Below are 24,920 nucleotides of genomic sequence, written 5' to 3'. Positions count from 1 at the left end.
ACACTACCCCCCTTTAGCAGACAGACCTAGGTACTAGTAGCTATAGTGAACATAGTGGTGTATTTAGCAGCTAATGAGCTTGATATGTCTCTCATAAGACTTAAGAGGGTAGGGAGTATTTGACTTAAATTCCTCAGAGGCATGATTCAATTCAATTCAATTTCAAATTCCAAATAAACACCAGTGTTTTTCTGTGTACTGAATACATAAACATGCAACTGTTTGCTAATGTGTTCAGCATAGCATCTGTATAAATAAAATGGTAATATGTCAGTGTCAGTGTTGTCTTGCCTCTTTCTCCTAACCTGGCAAGGTCACGGGATTTATCATCAACGCCAGTGAATTCATCCCCCCAGAAAACATCATCCCCTTTGCCACCGAGGAGCATGACCTCTGTCCCTCAATAAATTAAAACTCCACCAGCTCGACCACCTCAGCCAACACTTAGACGTCAGCAACTATGGCACCCAGGGCGTCTGTTGTTCCAGGACTTATAGCCATAAAAAACCACTTATCTACCTGAGGCCCAGGGAGAAAACACTCTCCACTAGTGCTATAGCTCCAGTCAAAAGACATAGAGTGGCTAAAAGAGTGACAGTTAGACTGTCCAATCAGAGAAATCTAATTCAAATCCCTTGCAGACTAATTTGAAACTTGCAGTGCTCAATGTCAGATCTTTATGTAACAAATCATTTTTAATCAATAATTTTATTTCTTCGTACAATCTTGATTTTATGTTTTTAACAGAAACATGGTTAGATAGCAGGACAGGAAATGCAGTTCTTATTGAATCCACCACATCTAATTTTACATTTCTATCAGAAACACGAGAAAACAAAAAGGGTGGTGGCGTCTGTGCCTTTTTTATAGATAATGTGGTTACCCACAGGCTGTCATTTGGGGAGTTCTCATCTTTTGAGTATGTATCTTTTAAAATGGAGCAAAAATGATCTCGCTCTGTGCTTTTTATAATCATTTACAAATCTCCCCAATGCTGCCAAAATTTTATTGATGATTTTAGTGAGATGCTTTCAGTTGTCTTCACAGAGTTTGACTGTTTGGTTATTACAGGTGATTTTAATGTTCACATGGATAAGGCCTGTGACAGATATGCCACACAACTTTCTGCCGTCCTTGAAACCTATGGCCTTAGTCATCATGTTAGTGAGCCGACCCATACCAGAGGTCACACTCTGGACCTTGTCATTACTAAGGGTGTTAACATTTCTAATGTCACTGTGACCGATGTTGCTTTGTCTGATCATTTTTGTGTCTTTTCTGATTTGTCCATAATTCCCAAAGATGCAACTGGACCTACACTTGTTCAGAAAAGACACATAAATGATAACAGCAGGGCACTGTTTATGGAGATGATTAGGTTTGAAAATACCACTTTCTCTCATGTTGAAGATTTGTTGAATTCATATACTTCAAGTGTTCTAAATGTCATAGATGTGATTGCTCCTGTTAAAGATAAATTGTTCAGGAACAGGCAAAAGTCACCGTGGAGAAATGATGACTCTGTCAGGGCACGGAAAAGGGAGTGTCGGAAGGCCGAACGAAAATGGCATAAATCAAAGCTTCAGGTTCATTATGACATTTATAAGCAGATGTTGTGTGTGTTCAGTGAAACTCTACATAGAAAGAGAGAAATGTATTTTTTCTGAATTCATCAACAACAGCAGTAACAACGGAGGGTTTGTTAACCTACTCACTTGCTACAGTGAGTAGGTTAACAAATCCTGTCTCCATTGCCATTGGAACTAATTTCAACATCTAAATGTAATGAAATTGCATTATTTTTTATAATTTGTCGACGATGAAATCTGCAGCTCCTCTATCTATATAAACTCACTTGTGAATAATGTAAGAGGGGTAAAATGAAAGTAATTAATAATTTAATTTGAACACAGAAGAGGGAAACGATCTGTGAATACTATGTTTTGTTTATGGTCATGAAAATGGTCCTGCTCTGACCTGGATTCATTTACTTCAGTGCACAAGCTCACTGCGTTCATCGCAGAGCAAATATAAGGTGCGTCTTTTCCCACCATCTCAATATGAAAATTCAGTTCTGTACTTGGAATACATTTGTACATGCTGACATGTTTTTACACTATGACAAATAATCACACTCTGACAAGCTTTACCACACCCACACGTTGTTTAATTAATAACATCATGATTTGTCTCTTTCAGTACAATATGTACATCTCTAAAGTCAAATGAACTGATAGAATAATTCAGTAAATTAACACATATATACATACCATTGAGAACAACACAAACCAGCATCCACCAAAGGCTTGGAATGGTTTTCTAGTCATTTTCAAGTCCATACCCTCAGGCTGAGGGAACTGAAAGCTGACGTGTTCTGATAAAACATTGATGCCCAGCACATCTAATGTGTTTGACTCTTGAGTTAGAGCACTGTGTTGTCCAGTGTTGCTTGTACATGTAGTAAGAAAATGCCCTTGTGAGATCAAGAAAAAAACATCTGAACGAAAGTGGTGGAACAGACTGAAATGGGACCAACGTTAGGAAAAGGACAGTAAAATATTAAGGTATTTAAATATCTTAGAAGCATAGGAGGTACAAGGTGAGCGAGACAGTAGGATTTTTATTTCATATTGCTCTGTATCCAGTCTTTGAAGTTGGCTACACGTGTATAGACTGTGTAGAGGTCAGGATCACACTCCCCTTGGTCATAGCCAAAGCTCACCAGTCCCAGAAGTGTCCACAGGCCTTTGCTCTCTTGCTGTCCCTGTGTATAGCTGAGAAAGGGATTCTGATTTATGCTGGCTTGGTTCTCAGAGAGGCTGGGGAGGACAAGGATTCCCCCCATGTCAGAGGGACATATGTTAGAGGGCCTGTAGTCAGGCTTCTGGCTGGCACAGAGCATATTGTCTGTGACACTGACTGGAACGCCGTTACGAGCGTACTGCTGCTCACACGGGACTACATCAGCAAGCTGAACAAGTCCAACCCTTGCCTTCTCATTAGGGCCTAAACTTGAATCGAGCAGTGGAGACCATCCTGTCACAAGCCCTTGTCCAGAGGTCACTTCTTCTCCCTTGCGTTCTGAGAGGCAAAGAGGCAGGGCCTTCTCCCCAATCCTTACTTTGTCTAGTAACTTAACCACAGCAATATCAGAGTCAAGAATATTGGGGTCATAGTTTGGATGAACTGCAATAGAGGCCACCTAAAGGAGAAAGAAAATCTTACTGTTTAAGTTTAAAAGAAATATCAGAAAACAAGTGAAAGAGATGGGAGAAAGCTAAGTACTGAATCAAGGAAGCTTGTGTTTGAATTGCTTGCTGCTTACCCTGTATTACATACAAAAAAGATCTCCAGTAGCTTACCCTCAGGTGTTGGAGACCTTTACTTTCCCTGTGGTCATCACGATAGTGCTTCCCCACCACCACCTTGATCTTGGCTGCATCTACAGAAAACATTTTCCCCAGCTGCGTCACACAGTGAGCTGCAACCACCACACTCCTTTGATTCACCAGAGCCCCACTGCACACCAGCTGCCAGTCAGAAGCCTCACTGTGGTTGTCTGTTCCTGCTCCACCATCCTTCTTCAGGGACCCTGCCAGGCTGTCTGCCTTGGTCACCTTGGTCATTGCGCCATTGGGAGAGCTGCGGTAGATGGCTGCCAGCCAAGGCCAGTGAGCCTCTTCAGGCCTCTCTGGGTCAAAGGTGGGATGCTTCCCACAAACTGCCAAAGAGGAGGTGACAAGATGAGAGGGAGGATATGATCAAGGGCAGCACAAGAAGACAGGAAAAGAACTGACTGTTTCAACAGGCAGGACTTCATTATGTTTTCTTTCTGTGAGCTTTTTTTTTTTTTTTAAATGAGATGGATGGATGGACAGAGAGATAGATACATAGATACATCAATAGATAGATAGATAGACACACACAGCAACACAGCAGTCCCATCTTATGTACATGCTGAAGGAGAGAGAGAGTGGAGCCAGCTTTGATGCTTTGGAGCCAGACACATTTACAGCTAAACTCAACCTGCCTGCCTGGTTCCTAAAGTTAATCTTTGCCATGAGCAAATACCATTTGTGTGTAGAAGAACCTTTACATAAGAATAAAAGACAGAATGTTTGGTTTTAGATATGAAACTAAACTAACTGGTATGACAGAAGATGCTGCTGTTGATTAACAAAGAAGAGAACATCTAAGTGGTACATTTTATTACAGGCTGAAGGAATCCTCTAATCATAAACACCATTGTAAACTCTCATTGCATTTCAGCTACTGAAATGGCATTTCTACGTAGCAGCTAAGGGAGCTTTCATTGAGTGGTGACAGGATTAAAGGTAGCAGTGAAGCCTAAGAGATGAGTAAAAGAGCTGACATTATTTAATATCAGCAATTTATAGAAAGTGATTATATTTTTAGAAAGTGCTGCTGATTTTGAAGATTTTTATGTATATTTTTTTGTATCCACATATCACTGTTGATATGTGGTTGTTAAATGTATGTCAGTATGCTCTGCACCCTTATTTCCAGTGGTCACTCAGCGAATGGTCCACTGCTGCCCTCACCTGGTGAACAGGATACATGACGCCCACTCCATTTCCCAGTCTTGAGGCAAGTGCGTCGAGGACTGCCAGAGTGGTGGTAATACGAAGAAGCACACTCATACTCTATGTGTGTGTAAAGGTGATGGAAGCCCTGGGGTAACTGGGGGAGCACTGGAGGGCTTTTAGTGGGACCATCAGAAGTGAGATGTTGGCTCAGTGCAGATGAGTAGAACTTGTAGACAGGCGTCTTCCTGAGGGGAGAAGAACAACAGGCATACTATACCCCTTTGACTGAATAATACTTCTGAATGTGAGTTCTGGAAAATGTACTGCATAACATGACACTTATTGCTTTTAATTTATTAGTTGATGAGTTGATGATGCAGAGGACACACCTGGATGGTGTCTGAGGCGGCAGAACCCTTTGTTTGACGAGCTCTGACACTTTAGGCTCCCGACATGCTGGAAATAAACCCACACACAACACACATAATTCACACACCAAATCCCCACTGACATCTGCTGTGATTTGAGCAGAGCTGCTAGCATGACTCTTATTAACAAAAGCACAACAACTCATTTGTGCTTTACAGCTTTAGAGGCACATGCGGCAGTTAAGAGAATAAGTACTAACTGACAAAAGTAGTTTTTACTAAAAAAAAAATTTAAAAATCAGACTTTACTTGGTTTGGCAGATTTGAAAAAAACAAAACAACTTTTGCTGCTGTACAGAACCTGCTTTGTCCTAATCCTAGCACAGTGATTCATTTAGAGTTGAACATCTTAACTCTAGGCCAAAAGCTGCAGAGCATAAAGACTATAATCCATTAAGAGCTAATTAACATCTACAGCTCCAGACTTGCTGTATTACTCACCAGCATTTAACACTGGCTTTTATTTAGCATTTAGTCTTTTAGAACACTTTACTTACTATGTTGTATATCTACACGTTTGATGTCCTGATGTAAAGTGAGCAAACACTTGGCTCTGTTAATGACTCATTTATTTCCTAGTAAAAAATCTAAGTCCACAGGATTGAATGTTTGTACATCAAAACCCTTTAGATAGCATATCCTATTAGAAGGATGCAGTAACACCTAGAAAAAAGCTATATGTTCTGTATATTATACTGTAATGTATTCATGCCACAAGTCTACAAACAGACACTTTCCTCTGTAAAATGCAACCCAAACAATCAGTGACAAAAGAGATGACAGTACCTCTGACACAGAAGGGTTGTTCCCCACTCCAGGTGCCATTTGGCTGGCAGGTACGTCGAACATCACCACTAAGAGCATAAGAGTGGTTACAGAAAAACTCCACCGTCTCAGGCTCTAACCCTGGCACCACCTGCTGGTAGCCATAATAGATGCGAGGGAGAGGTGGACAGATTTTCTCTGCGGGGGGGCGACAGGCACTGGGTGAGGTGAAGGCCAAGGATATGGTGGCAGGCACTGCATTTTAATGAATTTATCTAAAGAAGTCACTTACCAGTGAAGCTTTGGTTGTCTTCTTTGTCCTTTGCTTTTTCCTTCTCCTCCCTCTCCCTTTCCAGCTCCTCATTTGTTTTCTTAGAAGAATCTTTTGTTGTCTTGTCCTCTTTAATTGTGGGTTTTTCCCTTGGTTTTCCACTTTCCTCGCCACCCGCTCTGTACTGTGTGATGTTGACTCTGGTGGGAATGATTTTCCTCCCTGGCTCTGGAGAACCTATGGTATTATTTTCTGTCTTTGTGTCTTTTGTATTAAATTTAACTGTCTTGTTCTTTGTCATGTCCAGTTCAAATGTCTCCACTGTGTTTTCACCCTCAGATATGACCACTCCCAGCTTTGTATCATTAGGTCCCACTTTATCTGGATCTCTTTTTCCATTCACCTGCTCCTCTTTTCTTTCCTTCTCTTCTTGTCCCTTGTCTTTTATCACAATTATGTCAGTGATATCTGTTTTTCCTGTGTTGAAGTGTGTCTTTGGGCTGCCTTCTTTTTTCTCTGGTGACTTTACTACCTCCGTCTCTTTCCTTTCCACTGTGTTCACACTGTTATCTGGGCCTTTACTATCCACTTTATCTTTACTGCCTTCAGTGGGTTTCTCTGACCCAGTATTTCTTTCCCCTAGCTCTCCTTCATTCCTACCCTCAACCACAGTTTTCTCTGGAACTGTATATTTATCTTTTCTGTCAACTGCTGTTGTATTCTCGTGCCCCATGTTTATATCCTTCCCTCCAACACTTTCTTTCTCACCAGTTGTGTTCTCTTGACCTTTTTCTTTAGCTTTGTTGATGTCTTTGTCACCGTGTATTTCGATTTCTCTGCCCTTTTCTGTCTCTTTTGCCTTCTCTTTGCTTTTTTCTGCTTCAACAAGAGTGTTATTCACTGTAGATGAAAAACACAAATAAGATTGTTACTGAATTGACAGCAAATGTTTTTCTTCAAAGTTGGCTCATCATAATGGAGGCTATAAGCCCTGATTAATTTTCTCTAATGCTGTGAAAGACTGGTATTCCTTGTAAAACAAAACCAAAATTAACCATTGCAATGAGTCATCCTTTTAAGTTCTTATTCATTAATCCAGACACTTTGTCTGACCTTTGGTACAAACAGGAGGAGTGCCACTCCAAGTGTTGTTAGGGAGGCAGGTTCTCTGGGAGCTTCCACTGAGTTCATAGGGCTGGTAGCACAGGTATTGTAGTGCAATGAGGACATCATTGGGTCCATAGACCAAGAAATGGTCCCCATGCGTTGGCTTGGGTGGCAAGGTACAGATGCTTTCCACTTGAACTGGAAACAGGAAAGAAAATCAAGTTTTTAGAAGCTGTAAATTGCACTTTTTCCACAGTGTGTACCATCTCTGGGGCAGAGTATGTATGTCATGGAGAAATGAGTAAATGGTATACATATGACTTTACCCGATCGTAAATGTTAATTATTTGGCAGAAAGAAAAACTATTCACTATTGTCTTACCACACTGTGGAGCAGGAGCACTCCAGGTGCCATCACTCAGGCAGACAGAAGAACGAGACCCCCGCAACTCAAACCCAGGGTCACAGCGGAAAGTGACGCGTGCCCCTGAGTGATGAAACAGACCTTCTGTAGATCCATGGGTGGGCACTGGAGGCCTGCGGCATCCAACCACTGAGTGGAAATAAAGATGTGCACAGTTTATTTATGAACACATGGTGTCTTATTTTCCCTTTTCTTCACTGAATGCCAGATCATCTAAATTATAACGGGCAAAGAATTTAGGAGGTATCTCTAGCCTTCTCTTAACATTAGTTTAATACACCTCCATGCTGCTGAAACAACACGAATAGGCCGTCAGGGAGTTCATTGCCTTCTGGTGTTTGCAGGTCAGACAAAGTCTCAGCTCTCAGACTCATTACTCTTAATTTAAAAATATCTAGAGCTTTAAAGGCATAGCTTGTTACGTTACAGGCTTATTAATGAATCATTTTAGCTGTGATGGTAGTGTAGCAGTTCACAGCAAGACTTTTACATGTGGCTTGTAAATAAGGAAGAAATAGAAGCAAAAGGTCTTTAGTCAAACTGTTTCCAGTGTTGTAAAAGTGGATTTCATGAGGTGGAGTAGTTAAGACACATAATGAGGCTGTGGAATACCGTATTCATCTCTGTTACATGACAATGCAGTGAAAAATCTGATCATACAAAGTGTGGAATTTTTTGTGTTGTGCTATTTCTGTGTGATTGAAGCATCGGTTTCTGCATTAAAGTCAAACTGCAACCATGGGGCCACACACAACCAAATTCACAAAATCTCAAACATACAGTTAAACACTATGGTTATCATAACATTAGCGCACTCGCTGTGACATGATGACCTCAGGAGGCTGCGTTGTTGACTTTAACTGGGCCAGATCAATGAAATGCACCGTCTGGGGTTCTATAGCTCCAAACCAAAGAACCCTCTCTATAATCTGGGTGTTTTGGCTTACAGCTTTTCCAACCCCCTGGTCCCTCAAGAGATGAAGAATGCTGTTGGCCAACCCGAAATGGAAAAGCAAACTGTGGCTGACTTCCTTTGAATATGTAAAAAAAACAAGCTGAAGCACCCTGAGGTGCTGAGGGTTTTATTGTGTCTTGCTAAATGATCCATGTTTCATGTCACATTCTGGGCATAGACATAATGAGATGAGTCTGGAGTTATTAGGGTGGAACACTAACATATTATACACAATGGCACGTACTGTAAGTAAATCTTCATTTCTTTCATAAATGCCTTGGAAACTATGTTGAACACTGCCCTTACACACAAGAATATATTACTGTGAGAGCGAGAGAAGAAAAGGCAGAGAATTTATTTCCTATCTTGAGTTCCTATCATAAAGTGTCAGATTTTCTGATACAGATGTTTTACCTCAGCCTTTCCACAGCTGATGGGTTGATTGCTGAAAACATAAAGAACATTTGATGTCAGGTTCATACTTAACATTTGCCATTTGACTTCAGGGCATAAACTTAGACTACGTTTCCTCCGCAACCTGTGAGACATTAGCATTATTCCAGCACACTTCCTTTAAAATTAACAGCTGAGCATTCCTCATGAGAATATAGACAAATGAATGCTGTGTGGAATGAAAATCCGGCTTTGTCATGGGTGTCTCCTCCAGTGAAAAAGCTGGCTTGTGTTACAGAAGGCGAATTGTTTCACCATTAGGTTTATAGATTCTAATTCAGCCCTGAATGACACCACAGGAAAAAAGTGTGTGGTTCAGGAAATCAGTTTTGGCTAAATCCTTAGAGAGGGGTACTTGCTATGGAAATACAGGTTAGAGTCCATCCATCCATCCATTATCTATACCCGTTTATTCCTTGACCAGGGTCACGGGGATCTGCTGGAGCCTGTTAGAGTCCAGACACCAATAAATAAATGAATTTGTAGGGCAAAGTTTCTATAACTACACCCATGCTGCACAGGACAAAGTGGACACACCAATTTAAGGTGATATAGAGTGGGTATCTAAACAGAAACACCAAACACCAAAAGCATTATTTTTCTTCTCCACATTCTTGATTCTCCAAATATTTCGTTGGAGAATATTTTGCCCCCTTTATAGTCTGTATTTGTCCACAGCAATATGAGTTCCTGCATTTATTGGATTCGTAAATGTTTCATTGGTTTCACACAAACACACCTGTTAGGTGATCATGAGGACTTACAGCTTGTCTGTTGAAACTTCTTTGCAGCAGCAACAAGAAAAAGGCTTTCAGGAAGAAGTCCATTCTCAATAAATTTGTTGAAACTGGGCGTGGCTGATTTCAGATGAAGAAATAATTCTGGGATTTCTTATGCGTCAGTACAGTAATATTTGAGGAGGCCCATGAGATGGAAAATTCAAGTCATGCCTTCAGTGTGTGGCAATGGTTGGTTTATTCTTCTTTGTGTTTAAAACATCTACAGGCATTGTTTTCTTTCCTCACTTTGTTTTTTTTTTCTTTTGTTTTCGAACAACAACATTTTTCAAGCATGATCAAACTGTAGAGACACACTCACCATTTTCACACCTCTTGCCTGTGTAGCCAGCCAGACAGGCACAGTGGTAAGTGTAAGAACTGTCCAAAATACAAGTCCCATCATGCAAGCAGGGAGAGGAGCTACAAGCTGCAAACATAAAGGCGCATGGCATTAGGATACAACAACAAATAAATATTATATCAGTTAATAAGCAGAGTAGTGATAAAAGATGTAGCGTGTTCTTTAAGGAATGACTGTAAACTCTAAGCTAGGTCCAGAAATTCATTTTCAGAGCTCAGGTCATGAAATAAGATTTTTACTTTCCATTTCTAAATGTGTATAGGCCTTTGTTTGTCAAGGTGCTCTGTGGCTGTGCCACTGGTAGCCTTTGTGTGTATGTGTGCGTGGGTGTCTGTTTTTGAGTTTTAGACCTTGAGAATGAGAACATGGAAAAGGAAAGTGAGGAGATATTGCTGTTTCCTTTTTTTAATGTTGCAGCATGTAGGTGTCAGTAATGCAACATTAAATGCTTTTTATTATGCACTGAATTCAGAGTGCCTTGGAAACTTTCTTGTTTGCATTTGTTGTGACCTGTGACTTCAGAGGGACCCTTTGTTCAAAGAGTATAACTTCATAAATCACTTCTTGTTTATTCTCTATGAAACAAGTACACATGCCAGTTTTCTCTTGGTTTAAAGTTTAAGGTTAAAAATTGGTAATTATTTGTCTAAATAATCGAAAATTGTTGTTAATTGATACTTGACCTACCTGAGCTTTCCTGGAATATGGCAAAGAATCCATCGAAATTCTTATAACCATCAGACACAAAGAGTATGTGCAAAGTGTTGCCAGTGCTTTGAATTGGAGCAGGTCTGTTGTTCCCACAAAATCGACCGATAACACCTGAGTTGATGCTGTCACCATCCCGGACCTCCACATAGTCATAGCGACATGAATGCTGAAACTCCAGACTCAGCATCATAAACCTGTTAGCAACAAAATGGATATAAAACCAGGAAATAAACTCCCACAAAACTAATCAATCCAAAACTGAAAATATTTTTTTCTTTTCATTATTTACTTCTTGATATACTTTATGGATGTTATAGAGATGTGACAGAAAATACCTGGAGAATTATGGTGTAAAAGTCTCTATTTTGTTACTTCAGTGTTTTCCTGAATACCTGTTTTTCCTGGCAGTGCCACACCACCTGGCATACTGAAGCTTTAACATCTTTAGCAGCAAACAAATAATGAACAATAATGATACTGAAGACATTAACAGCTGTGAGAGACAACTTGTGTTGCTCACAGTTACATGGCTTACTCCCCCTAATCAAGTGTGTAGTAGTAAAGACTCAAGGAAAGAAGTAATTTCAAGTGATTACAAAGATAGGTAGAGGCAAGATCACAGTACTACATGAACTTACTTTCCATCAGTGTCATATTTGCTCAGATTAAACATGTGAGATAAAATACGATCATTACTAACAATTGGCAGTGACATTAAAACAGTTACAGATGCCTCGAGCTTTATTTTATAGCTAATTTTTCATGAACACTCACTATTAAATTTCCGTTAAACATTTCAAGTGCACATATAATATGTCCTGTTTGTAAACATCACCCATCCCAGATTGATAAATATCTATTAAATATACCCATGAATCTGTTTACTGCACATTACTTCCAAAACAAGTAGTACAGCCAGTAAGTACTGGTATGATTTACCATCCCCAAAACTTCATTAGTTTGTTTTAGTATAGTCATGACATCCAGAGGAAGCGGCTTTAGGGCCTGTTTCAATGTGATTTTAAGTAATGGTTGTAACTGTTGGGACAAATTTACATGTGCTTTCAGTTTATGAGCTATTTAGTTTAGTTGCAATGTGAAAGTGTGATGTCTGCCAGTTGGATTAGTAAGAAAGTAAAGGAGTCCCTGTTCCCCCTCTCTGTGATTACAGGTGTCATCACCATGGTCTAACAACTGGAGCAGAAATAAAGGCCTGATGAACTTTATACAAGACACAGGCATTCTCCCAAATCTTCGGATTTTATCTTTTATCACAGAGCCTTGAGTCAGGAAAGCTTAGACTAATGAGATATACTGTAACACTAAATGTTAGCCCACAGCACTTCCCAACAATTAATGCCAGTTGGTAATTCAGTAAATATGTTGCCTGTGATGGGAGTGTACTCTGAGCTTTGGAGGAATAATACTCCAATAGTATATTCTAAGCACAACAGTGCTATTTCATTCAAGGGTTTATTGGATTTTTGTCACACTAAGACTATAAACATATGACATTAAAGACTTAAATAAAGTGGATATGGCCTGTAATTTACATATGTCATATTTCATTGTTGTAAGGTTTGATGCACAGCTCTATATATAGCTGAAAGCAATACTTGAAATCATTAAATGGGTTATATGGAGAAAACAAACCATCACTGCATGCTCAGGTCAAATCTGAGGGAATGGAGTGTTTCTCTGTTATATCCTGCATATTTGTTTGGCTGTATAATTCTGTTTGTGTAATAGACAAAATACAGAAATAAAAACTTATCATGGAACTGTAAAGGATCAACTTCCCTTAAAAATGGGACTGTGTGATTTTCAAACACTGCTGTACTCTCTTGAGGCCATGACATCTTTTAGAAATATTTGAACTGAGTGGAAATTTGACTTAAGCAGGCCAGCCATTAATAACTTTTACAGATGGACTATGATGACTGAAAAAATTGGAGTTTTAATGCCAGATGCAACTGTGGCAACTTGGATTTTTTTTTATATACTGGTTTTCTAATTTTCAAAAGTTGATACTGAATTTCTAGTTTCCAAAAGCTATGTTGCCAGGGTTAATACAGTCATGCTTTCAGTCTGTTGGCTGGTCCTTAACCCAACAGGTTTTATAGTGATTCTTCATTTAAAGTAATTTAGATGGAAGGTGCTGACAGTAAAGTGGATTATTATAGGATAGTGTCTGAAAAGACACTTTGCTGTTGATTCTTTCAATGAAATATTTATCCATGGTAACAGACATAACTCTAGGAATGGGAATGTTGACATGTCTGTCAGTTGGTACACCACCTTGGTCAAAAGTGGAAACCTCAACAACTACTGGGTTTCTATAGTTTTCTGCACAGACATCCAAAGTGCTTAATTCTAACTTGTGCAATAATTTGCAACAAGAAAATACCTGAAAAACGAATTACTAGTTTTCATGAGTTTGTGCTGTACATGCTGATATTACCTTGCTAAGATGCCAAACTAATAATGTGAACAAGGTAAATGTTATACCTACTAACGTTGGTTACGTATCGTAACCCAAGATTCTGTGAATTGGGCGCAGCCCTCTGGGCTATCGCTATGGGTCATATCCCCTCTTCGCGAACGCGCACTGAAGAGAAATTCATTCATGTCTTCCACTGACAAACCGTGCAGGAGATCCGTGGAGGATGACACTCCTCTAGTGGAGTGTGCACGGATGCCGACCGGAGGCCTCACTGGCTATGTGAGACCATAGCCAGTGAGACAAACGGTCTGCAGAGAGGGGGAACCCAGCGAACACTGTGTAGTGAGCAAACAGGCGCTCCAGATGACATAACTCCGCCGTGTGTTCCACATAACATGCCAGAGCGCGTACAGGGCAGAGAAGATGCGCAGCCCCTTCCCCCTTCCCCTTCCGCGTGGGGAGGGGGAAAGAAGCCCTCCAGCGTGATTACTCTAGATCTGAAAGAACTAGTGATGCATTTAGACATGTATGCTGGGTTAGGACGCAGAACTGCCGCACTGTGATCCTCCCTGATCTGAAGACACTCCGGGGATACTGATAGGGCCGACAGATCGCTGACCCTCTTCGCGGAGGCTAACGCCAGCAGAAGAGGCGTTTTCCCGATAAAACACGGAGAGGGACCTGCTGTAACGGTTCGCGAGGTCAGCGAGGTCCCATTGCGGAGCCAGGGGACGTGCGATGGGGCGCTGCCTGCGCACTCCCCTCAGAAAACGTTTTGTGAGCGGGTGACTGAGCACCGATCTGTACTGAACACCGATCTGTCTCCGAACACCTCAAGGCATGAGCAAATAGCCGCAGCGTATGTTTTGATGGTGCTAAATGCCAAGTTTCTCTCCAGTAATTACTGGAGAAAGGACAGAATCGCGGAGAGAGGGCATGCAATGGAACGGAATGGAATGGAACGGAATGGAATGGAACGGAACGCCGAATGGAACGCCGTTCTCCATGCTCCATCTAGTGGACCGTGCGCGCGCCCCTCGTATGGTGGCCACGACGCCGGCGGAAAACCCCAAACTCTCTAAGCGGCTCCTCTCAGCAGCCAGACCCACAGGTGCTGTCTTATTTCCGGAGGGCTGACCATCACGTCCCCTTCCTGCGGCACAGCATCCTCCCTCCATGGAGTTTTCCAGGGGGGAAATGCCCGCGTGCGCTGCAGAAGGGGAAACCACGATGCTCCGGGGCGGTCCGGAGCTATCAGAATCACTTGCAGATCCTCCTCCTGAACCCAGGCCAGCAGCTGAGGGATCAGGGAGATCGGGGAAAACGCATAGAGAAGGTAACGGGGCCATGGCCGATGAGCGAAGGGGTCTACCCCCAGTGGAGAGTTGTCCTTCGCACGCAGAGAAAACCACAGGTCGCAGTGCGCATTGTCCAGGCCCACTAAAGGGGGGAGGGATAGTATGCGCCGCTGGAGACATACTGGATCGAGCCTCAGTCGGATAAACCAGCGCTGAAACAGCATTGTATGCAATAGGCCGAGCGGCACCACCGGTTGAGCCGCTGCCATCTTCCCCAGAAGGCGCATCACGGATCGAGCCCTGACACGTCTGCGTGGAGCGAAGTGAGGGTCACCTTCGGGAAAGTGCGGGGAGCCAGCGAGTACCCGAACGGCAGGCGGTTGTACTGGTAGCTGGTCCCCTGGAAACGGAAGAAGTCCCTATGTTGGGGAATGATGGAGACGTGGAAATACGCGTCCTTCAGATCTATCGACGTGAGCCAGTCGCCTCGGTGAACGCACCGTCGTTAACCTGAAATCTCCTGACCTGCATTGATTTGTTGAGACGCGTCAGATCTAGGACGGGCCTCATCTCTCCCGATTTCTTGGGAACCAGGAAATAATGGGAGTAAAATCCACCGGCCACATTCTCCGGTGGAACAACAGAAACAACTCCCTTTAATAACAGGTCTTGTATCTCGGTTAGGCACAGCTCGGAGGAGGCCGTGCAAATTGAAGAGTATGGCCGCTGTGGATGAGCTTGTCCATCCAGCGGTCCATCTCGCGACGCCTGCGCCACTCTGGATAGAAATCCGAGAAAGGGGAGCCGTCATGTGAAGCCCCTCTGCCGCTCTCTGTGACAGCCGTTGTACGGCTCTCTGCGCCATCAACGCACCCGGAAGCGGACGGGCGGTAAACATGGGGAACCCTGCCCGGAAGGGACGATGGGACATGGAAATAGCGAGGATGTTTGACTCGTTTGACCCACTTGTGGTCAAATCGAAGATTAGCCGAGAGAGGGCCCACACGAGACAGCTGTGTGAAGGGAGTGTGCTAATTAGCATGCTCGCTCACGCTCGGCAGCTCGGCAGCGTCAAGGCTGCGCTGTGTGGGAAATGTTCGTGAAACAGCCACGGCTGCCTTATGACTTTTCCCCGAACAACGAGGCCAGGCTCTGTTCCAGCGCTGGGACCGCGGGCAAACCACCTACCGTTATGTTAGCCACCTGCGTGATGGGGGAGAAGGTCGACACCGGAGCTTTTAGCCGAATTTTTCTTCAGTGCGCAGGCGCGAAGAGGGGATATGACCCATAGGTTATAGCCCACGGGACTGCGCCCCAATGAGACAGACTGCATATTGGTATTGTCACTACGAGAATATTAGCACACTAAAAGTACATTAGAATGAAAAGTAATGGACAATAAGGACCATTGAACAGACATAGAGGAAGAAAGTTTAAGGTCTTACCTGAGTTCTATGGTAAATGGATGGTCCACCTGTATGGTCCACTCACAACGAGCATTGTTGGGGTAACTTTCCAGCACTAAATGGCCCTGTCGTTTACGAATCACTCCACCACACTCTGAGACACACAGCAATTCCATGCTGAAAAGTTGTGTAGCAACTTGTGTACTTTTACATCTTACAGACTGTTAATTACAGCTTATTTGTTATTTTGAGGGCCTAAATTCAGTTGTTTTGACTATCATTCAAATTAAAATGAATTACGTCTAAGTTTCCAAAGCGACTTGTGCTCAACAACAAAACGAAGCATAGGCACAATATGCACAGGGGCAACAAAGCTATTCAGTTTATGTTTTTAATTAAATGTATGCCTGCTATGCCCCTTGGAAGGATATTTGCATACTGGGAAAGCTATGGTGAGTGTCCACATGTTACATATTAAATTGTTTTACTGAATTCCTGAATGTTGAATTGGCATTTTGCTCCTCATGAAAAATCTCCTGGCCATATGGCAACCTTCCAAACTGGCACACAGCATAAATCAGCAGGAGAGGAAAGGACAAACAATATACAGTATTCTTCATATGTATATATTTGTGTATCTGTGTGTATTGGTGTATATACATATTGGTGTATATATACATATATATATATACCGCTATAGTAAAGCCATATAGGGATCTGCTAATTAGGAGAATAAAGAGACTTACTCATGCAATTTCCACCAGACCAGCCAGGTCGACATTCAGCGCAGTATTTACCACTAATGAAGAAATCATCTCTGGGGCCCCATGTCCCATTGTTACAGCGCTTACAGTTCTCAAATATACTGCAACCTGAAGAAAGAGAGCCAGAAAAAAAAACATTTGGTAAAGCCATAATGACAATGCATAATATAAACATACACACACGGTCCACATCACATTTTTCAAAATAGGTGCTATTCATTGTAAGTACATGTTTGTGTGAACTACATGAATATGAACTATTTAAGAAACCCCTGCAATGTTACCTTTACATTGTTTCTGCTAAACGCATCAAACTCATCTGTCACTAGAAGAAAATGCATCAACATACTCCTGCTTCCTCAAATACAAATTTGAAGCAAACCTCCTGAAAATGGTTTCCAGGGATGGATGGATTTTCACTTAACATTCTGCTCTCTCCATTAAGAGGTGAAGCGCAACATCTAACCTGAGTGCAGGTATGAATTTCAACAAAAACTGGGCTGGGGATGAACACACAGGGAATTATGGTCATATGCAGACACTGGAGTATATTTTTAAGTGTTTTCAGTAAAATATGATTTACAGGTATCTATTTAATAGTGCCCAGCTTGTCTCCATAAACAAAAATGTGTATATTTATGCTGTGTAGGAAACCTCTGTTGGACTTTAAATGAGTGACCTGCAGCACATGAATAATCATTCCCATATTATTGGATTTTCCAGACTGCATACATGGTTTATGCCTGTTCTTCTTATACAGACATGATGCCATTCAAATGTGTGTGATTATTTACACCTGTATTGTGCCAACTTAAATGGTTTCTGCCAGTAAGTCAAGAAATAAGCCAGCATGAAACACATTAGACCAGACACAAATACCAAAGTGGTTTTCAGTTTTTCTGTCACACTGTTTGCAACAATGAAATGCAAACAGCTGTTCAACTGACAGACAGTATTTGGTCTTGCACAGAATAAAAGATATTCAAGCTGGAACAAATTCTCATGGCCTGAATAAAAACATGCATAGTTTGCAAAGGTAATGCTGAAATGGAACAGTACTGTGAACTGTTGAATAAAAAAAATATGTTGTGGCTAGATCTTATTAAATAGAATTATCTTTATTCATGCTCAAATCCACCTGGATGGATGATGCAGGGGTCACACTCATTGATGGCATTGCGACAGCAGGGCACGGCATAGCCCACCGGAGTGCCCTGGAGGGGGCATTTACAGCGGATGACGTCATACTCACAGCAGCCTCTACACATAACGTTCCACTCAGGGCCTGGGCAGTGATTGTGCAAATACCTGTAATCTAAGTAAAAAGACATGGAAGGCTCAGCAAATCAGCAATTTTGCTCAAACAAGCCAACAGGAATCATTTGTTAGCATGATGCTTATTTCACAGACATACAGAAATAAAGCAGGCGATGAAAATATGTCAGATGTAATATTCAGCCTTATGGGAAAATGGGAGCAGACATAGGTTATGATCAGCAGAAGCCTGAGCAGCAGTGGAAGGATTTTGGTGAGTTCAGTGTTTATCCAAGCTGCTGCTTTTGACTGTGCTCTCTGGTTATTTCCACTGCCACATGTTTGTAAGCTCTTTTTTTAAGGGGACCACAAGTTTACCTCCTTTCTGTGCTCTTGTGAAATATTACATAAGGCAGCATGCCACAATGGTAAAGTCACTGTCAAGAAAGACAGAATCAGCTAATTAAGCAGAAAGTGTTTTTTGACCTCAAGTGTAAATAATGGTCTTTATAAAGTTTTTACCCAATAAATGGAATGTTTAATTGGACTGGAAACCAGTGATTCAGTGACCTTTGAGCCTGAGTGTCTATGATTATGTAACAGATTTAAAAGTTGAAACAGACAAGTGGAAATTTTCTTGTGGCAAATGCAGACAGACAACTAACAGAAGTTGCACTTTAAACTTGGCACCACATTTGTGCAGCAGTACGTACGTACCGTCCTGCCAGCCCTGCAGTCAGAATAACTTTTCTGCCCTCAAGCCCTAGGGGCCTACCATTTATTCTTTCTGTTAACTCCCTAGTCAAAAACACACACAGACACAAATACATGTTGCTTTTATTTTTAAAGAGGCTGCTGGAAACTAAGTTTTTTCACTGTGTATATACAAGTTTTGTGAAACCAAGAATCAAGGACATACACACAGTTGCACAGACACACAAAAGCAAAGTGTGATTAATCTCAGGTCAGCTAGAGAGGAGATGTGCAGATGTCTTGGAATGCAGTGATTCGCTCATGCTGCACTTCCACATTAATGATATCATACGTTTCGGCTACAATCTGGCCTTCTCCTTAGCTGTTGCTCCTAGAAGAGACAGTGTGGTATGACATACAGTGAGATTAATTAAAAGTAGGTTCTGCAATGCCACTAGGTTAACTTTAATAGTTAACTTTCTTAAGGACAGAGTTCATAAAGCTGTTGCAGTCATTTGGATGTTTTTTTACTCCTGTCTGTCTCTAGGGTCAGTTAATGTTTTGGTAATGTTAGCTGAGAAGGATCTGTTTATTAACCTTAAACCAAGCTGAACAAGACTGTCAGAAAACAGGCTCTACCCTCTCAGTGCTGTGGCTTGTAAGAAATCTCTGGAGTGATTAAATGTGATTTAGAGTTTGTGGAGCTTGGAGCCCACATACAACAGTCCCATACACAATGTCCATGCTGTCACACTAGCCACATATGGTTAAACAGTGTAAACTTGCAACCTCTCACTTTTGATTTTGAATTAAAATGGATGCTCTTGCATTGTCTTTTTTGTTTGCCCTGGTCTGCCGCCTGAGAGGAAAAAAAAGAGAAGCTCATAGGTTTGGTACAGATTGCCATTTTTGTGGATTTATTTTGACCATGTGTTGAACCACAAAAATCCATGGCCTGCAAGGACTGATGTCTGTTGAGACAAGAAGAAGAGTATTATGCACAGTACTGTGATCAAATGCAAATATGCATTATGAAATTGGAAAAAACAAGGGTTTTCTACATATTCACTACATATAGCCACCATTACCAGAGCTTCTCTGTAAAGTTTGCCTTTAAAAAGAAAGAAAGAAAGAAACACTCAAACACTGCAGTTGTACTTATAATACAATACTACAACAGGACCCGACATGGATTTATGACAGGATTAGTTTTCTTAAAGCTCCTCCTTGAGGTAAACAAATACAGACATACAGTGTTTTCAGTGTTTATACATTATGAACAGTTTCAGTTTGCTGACCTCCAGCTTGATAAGGCTTTTATGTTTTTCTCTGAAGCATGACTCTGAGGTATCTCCCCCAGTTCTAGATGCACGCTGGATTGCAGCATAACTTTTCTGGGCTGCTATCCCCTCTCTTTAATACATGTTTCCTGATTTACAACACTGAAGATTATTTTTCCATAACTGTGCTTTGGCTTGTGCCCTGGCCATTTCAGTGCTGAACTTATCGCCTTTTAGAAACATGTAAACATGGCAAACACAGTGAATTATTTTTTGAATGTGAGAAAAATACTAACAATATAGAAATTTCACACCATTATCATTATGTCCTATTCCCCAGACATGCAATTTACCCCAAGACTGAGGTTGTGCTGTGTGCCTCAGGCTAATGTGCACTTAATCACAAACTGGAAGTGCTGACAGCTGTCAGAGAGGTACTGTAAGTAGAAAGAAATTCACCAATCTGATAACAAAGTTTGCTTCTCTGATGTGCCTGTGAGGGTGTGTGTGTGTGTGTGTGTGTGTGCGTGCGTGCGTGTGTGTGTGTGTGTGTGTGTGTGCGTGTGTGTGCGTGTGTGTGTGTATGAAGACACTGGCACTGAGTCACAAAAACACAATTTAGCAGCAGCAAATACCAAAGGTCTTTTTTCTCCTAGTTTTGTAGCTAAGTGTGTAAATTTTTGTGTGGGTTGCTTGGCTTTTCTGGACTTATGTAAGCAGTATCTGTTTTTTCCATTCCAGATGTTGAGCTCCTAAATATACTTCTTAACATGCATGTCAAGAAGTCATAGAAATGAAAAATGTCATGACACAGGCATCATAACAGATGCCCCGTTGCCTGATAGAGAACTCCCTTTGCATGTCACAAAGCGTTTCCATCCAATCAGATGCTCTATAGGGCCAGACTGTTAGCCAGCATGTCTCAGCTGTGCAGCTTGGATAAAGATTAAAAGACTGACAGTATTACAGAGGCAGGAAAGTGTTCACAGAAATTCCTCAGACTTTCTATCTGACCATACTGACTTGCTGGCCCACTGACCTGGAAGAGAACTACAGCAATCTTTAACTTTGTCAAGGACAAATGATTTCCACATTTTTGTTTTCTTGTGTCATTATTAAACCATATAATAATAATAATAATAATAATAATTATTATTATTATTATTATTATTAGTAGTAGTAGTAGTAGTAGTAGTAGTAGTAGTAGTAGTTTTTTAATTTTTATTAATTTATTTTTTCAAATATGAATCTCCTATAACTGGTCCATAGGCCCTGGAAAACCAGAAGTATTGATTAGTGGATGTGCTGAATTTCTAAGTTCTGCAGGTTGCAGCCTGCGCCAGCTTTAAAACTGTGTTATCATTTTCTGGAAGCAACTTCCTCTGAACTCAGCTAAGAATAAACTCCAAGGTCAGCATCTGCTTTTGTATTTGTTTTGATTTCACATCTTTGCTTTTGACCCACTTCACATTCACAGTAAAGTGCTGCCTTCAGAGTCTTGGATAATGAAGCTCTAATTTGATGCCCAAGTTTGTTTTGGTTTTTCTTGCTTACCTCCCAGGAACAGTATCTTATCAGCTTCAGTATCTTCTTGTCTTGCCATGCACCGCTGTAGCTATTTTTTAACACCAAATAAAGCTAGACAGTGACATACCACACTCATGCTCGCATGGTAAATGGAAAAGCTACTGTAAGCTGGAGGTTAGCAGCTTAGCGCAAGAGGTAATTTTTCCCTAGCCAAGACAGAGTCGAGCACAGAAACCCACGGGCATATTCACATCTAATTAATGGAAATAGTTACAGTTTCCAAAATGCTGAACTGCTGCTTCAATGTTCAGTACATTCATTTCCCTGAGAAAGGATAAGTAACAAATACTCATTTACTTCACTTAGCATCTCGCAACACAGACATTTTCATTTTTATTTAAGCGTGCAGCTTTGCACAATCCTTGACACATCATCAAGTCATACTTGTTTCCTGCCGTAACAACATGACAAGACAACCCATGCCAGAAAAGTTTCCTGTCAAGACAGTGAGAAATAATAGCATATAGTTTCCTCCTGGCAAATAGTGCTTGTTTGACATCAGTTTTGTCAGCAGCTGTGAGTGCACATGTCCATGTATGTGTGAGCATATGATACCTTCTGCCTACTGCCAATAGCAGCTGCCTGGTATTTTGAGGCTGGAGTGATTGGCTGAAGCGATCATGGAAAAGGGAAACTCCCATCGGAGCTCTGTGGGCATTGCATAAACGAATATAGCCCAATACCTCGCTCTGATCCCAGTGGTCACTACTTGGATTGTTTTAAATAAACTTCCCTCTGCCAGAAAACCGCAAACCCAATAAAATGTCCTGTCCCTTGAACCCACTTTGGTAAAATGGCATGTAGACACACCAATATGTGTTTCAAACAGGAGTCTGAAATGTGCACATTTGTTTTCAGGATTTAGCCCATAAACTCTGAATGAACTCTGATACAGTTTTGTTCCAAGTGCTCAATCAGAGGCCATGTTTTTCATGCTCTGTCATTGTCTCCTCTCTAATACTATTTTTACACATGCTAGCCTTGGTCTTTGTTTCCTACAGCACTGCCCGCTGCTCATACGCAAACCTCCCCTGTGGACATTAGTTAAACACACCATGAGGAGGTAGTGTCAGAAGACTAGGACATCATAGGATTCATCTAGATGGGGGATCCTGAGCAGGAAGTCTTACATAAATCAAAAAAGCCTCAGTGGGGATACCCAAATATGCACAAATAGAAATGAACACAAACATGTTTGTTTTCATTCCTTGTGGAGACTACATTTACTTTCATTAATTTCCTGGAGATTTAACTAATCTTAACCATAACCACTACTTCCTTAACCCTAACCCTCAGCTTAACCCTAACCTAACCTTAACCTTTCACTAAGCATACACCAAGTCATCACCATAAGATGTAATTATTTACAAGGTGGGGAACAACATCCATTCCTACAAGAAAGGCAAGTCCCCACAATGTGAGTGTGTAAGCAGGTTTTGGTTCCCATAGTGTGAGCAATACCAGGTGCACACACACAGGCAAACACACTTGCATGTAAACATCTCTGCTCAATAGTAAAGTATTTTATGTTGCACAATACAAAACATCTATCTTCATATGATTACGAAACAATTTGTGCTGAGAGTGAGTCAGACGACAACAATATAAGTAGGTAAATCTGCCAGAGGGAACTCTCCTAATAACTGGAGCTTAACACAGCTGGTATCTGCCCTGCTTCTTTGCCACATTCACCAACTCTACAAATGAATGGTATCATTTTTTTCTGTGAGAAGAGGAATCAGACAGAGAGCAGAGGTTTGGTTTGTAGTCTTGGAGATGTTGTAGGGTATGAACATTACAACAGCCAACGTGATTGACTCAAACATGACTCATGTCTTCCTGCTGCAGTTCAAGTGGTCACCCAGAGTAAACAGGCAGAGTTGATCTTGAATTCTGAGAGATCTCATCCACAACACTCTTACACATAAGGGAATCAGTGCCAAGATTCAATAGCTCCATTAGGACTTTTACCGCCTCACTTTGCCTTAAGGAATGTGTGGCAACATCCGAATGTTGCTGTTTTCTGTTTTTCAGAACAGAAAAACAACCATACTTGAATTTCACTCAATTTCACTGCAGTGAGAAGAAAACAACACAGAACAATCTCTCAGTCAGTATTTAAGATCAAGAAAGACATGGACTGCCCCAAAAAATCTGTTTTTTTACATCACTGGGTCTTTTTCTACAAGTCTAACAGAGTACTGTTTTGCTTTTAAAAAGTGGGAGGCAAGAGGTGGAGAGAGTTCTGATGCCGGCTTTTTGAGAACAAAGAACATAAACCAGGAGGCTGCGCCAATCACAGAGATAGTCTGAGAAAACAAAAAGAAGCACAGGAAAGGTAAAAGTCTCAAGCTGTCTCTTACCGTAAGGCCAGGCTGTCCCTTGGGGCAAGGAGCTGAAGATGAAAAGGAAGATCAAGAGGAACCAGCCCTCCTTCCCAGAAACAAAGGTGCTGGTCCAGGGGAGTGTGAGGGTACCCCTGTGGGTTTGCCCCAGCTGCAGTCCGCGTCCTGCAGACAGCATGCTGCAGTCTGGAACTCTGTTTACCTTCTGAACTCAGCTGACATCATCTTCTCTTGGCCCTTTAATCCTTCCCTCCCCCTTCTTCCATCTCCCTCTCTCTCTCTCTCTCTCTCGCTCTCTCTCGATCTTACTGTCTTCCTCTCTCTCACTTTTCTTTGGCTTCAGGTTACAGCCCAGCCTAACAGGGAGTTCCACTTGCAGTGGGCTCCCAGAAACTCCCCTTGCTCTGCTCAGAGGACAGCATCACTGCAACGACTGCATTCCTTAAGCCATTGGGGTGTCACGCACATGCACTTGTATGGACACACACACACACACACACACACACACACACACACACACGCACACTCACATACAGGGGAAGGGGGAAGCATAGACCAACCACTTTATGGTCTACACTATATGCCAGCCACACTTTCAAGACCAGTGCTGTGCTGATAGAATTTAGGTCTGTTTCATTACTTATGTGTTCATGTCTAAAAAATCTTGAGGTCAGTGTTAGTCGAGTTCACACTTCGTTAAGCTTGGAAAACAGCAGCTGTGTATAGTCTCAGAAAGCAACAGCACAGATATGAATAAACTATGGCTTTTTGTAAAATACGCTTTCAGCCAAAGAAAAAGTACAGGGTAAAAGTGAGGGTTATGTATCAGACTGCTTCTTGATCGTGACTAGAGATTTTGTTTCTTTTGGAGACAGCAAACAATTATAAACCAACTGAAACATGCTTTTAAAATTGAAGACCTCACAGTAACAACAGCAAAATAGCCAGTGAAAACAGTTACTCAGAGTACATTTTTATTTTTTAAAGAATGGTTATGCTGTGTAATATTTTGGGTGTGTTTTATTTCAAATGGATGCATCACTGGAATT

General features: G+C 41.5%; 1 protein-coding gene across 1 annotated transcript; it reads right to left on the bottom strand.

Annotated features, from left to right (window-relative positions):
• Positions 1-2,145: 2,145 nt before the first annotated feature.
• Positions 2,146-24,099, bottom strand: pamr1b (peptidase domain containing associated with muscle regeneration 1b). The gene is made up of 14 exons (XM_026311347.2): positions 23,890-24,099; positions 17,851-18,027; positions 16,695-16,820; positions 15,988-16,102; positions 10,778-10,995; positions 10,049-10,156; positions 7,501-7,671; positions 7,125-7,316; positions 6,033-6,911; positions 5,762-5,938; positions 4,937-5,003; positions 4,563-4,792; positions 3,363-3,721; positions 2,146-3,202 (listed from the first exon to the last, which is right to left on the bottom strand). Exons 1-14 carry the CDS (start codon positions 24,047-24,049, stop codon positions 2,621-2,623), a joined length of 3,561 nt encoding a protein of 1,186 aa, XP_026167132.1. The 5' UTR covers positions 24,050-24,099; the 3' UTR covers positions 2,146-2,620.
• Positions 24,100-24,920: the final 821 nt, after the last annotated feature.

The sequence above is a fragment of the Mastacembelus armatus genome, chromosome 6 (assembly GCF_900324485.2).
Source record: "Mastacembelus armatus chromosome 6, fMasArm1.2, whole genome shotgun sequence".
In the NCBI taxonomy this organism is placed as follows: Eukaryota; Metazoa; Chordata; class Actinopteri; order Synbranchiformes; family Mastacembelidae; genus Mastacembelus; species Mastacembelus armatus.
This window is presented reverse-complemented; position numbering and strand designations above follow the sequence as displayed.

Coding starts and splice junctions, on each gene's coding strand:
- pamr1b (XM_026311347.2), bottom strand. CDS start 24,049: ATGCTGTCTGCAGGACGCGGACTGCAGCTGGGGCAAACCCACAGGGGT. Junction 16,821..17,850: donor CCCCTGCATCATCCATCCAG/GTGGATTTGAGC, acceptor CTCTTTCTTCAG/GTTGCAGTATATTTGAGAAC. Junction 3,203..3,362: donor AAGGTCTCCAACACCTGAGG/GTAAGCTACTGG, acceptor TTTCTCCTTTAG/GTGGCCTCTATTGCAGTTCA.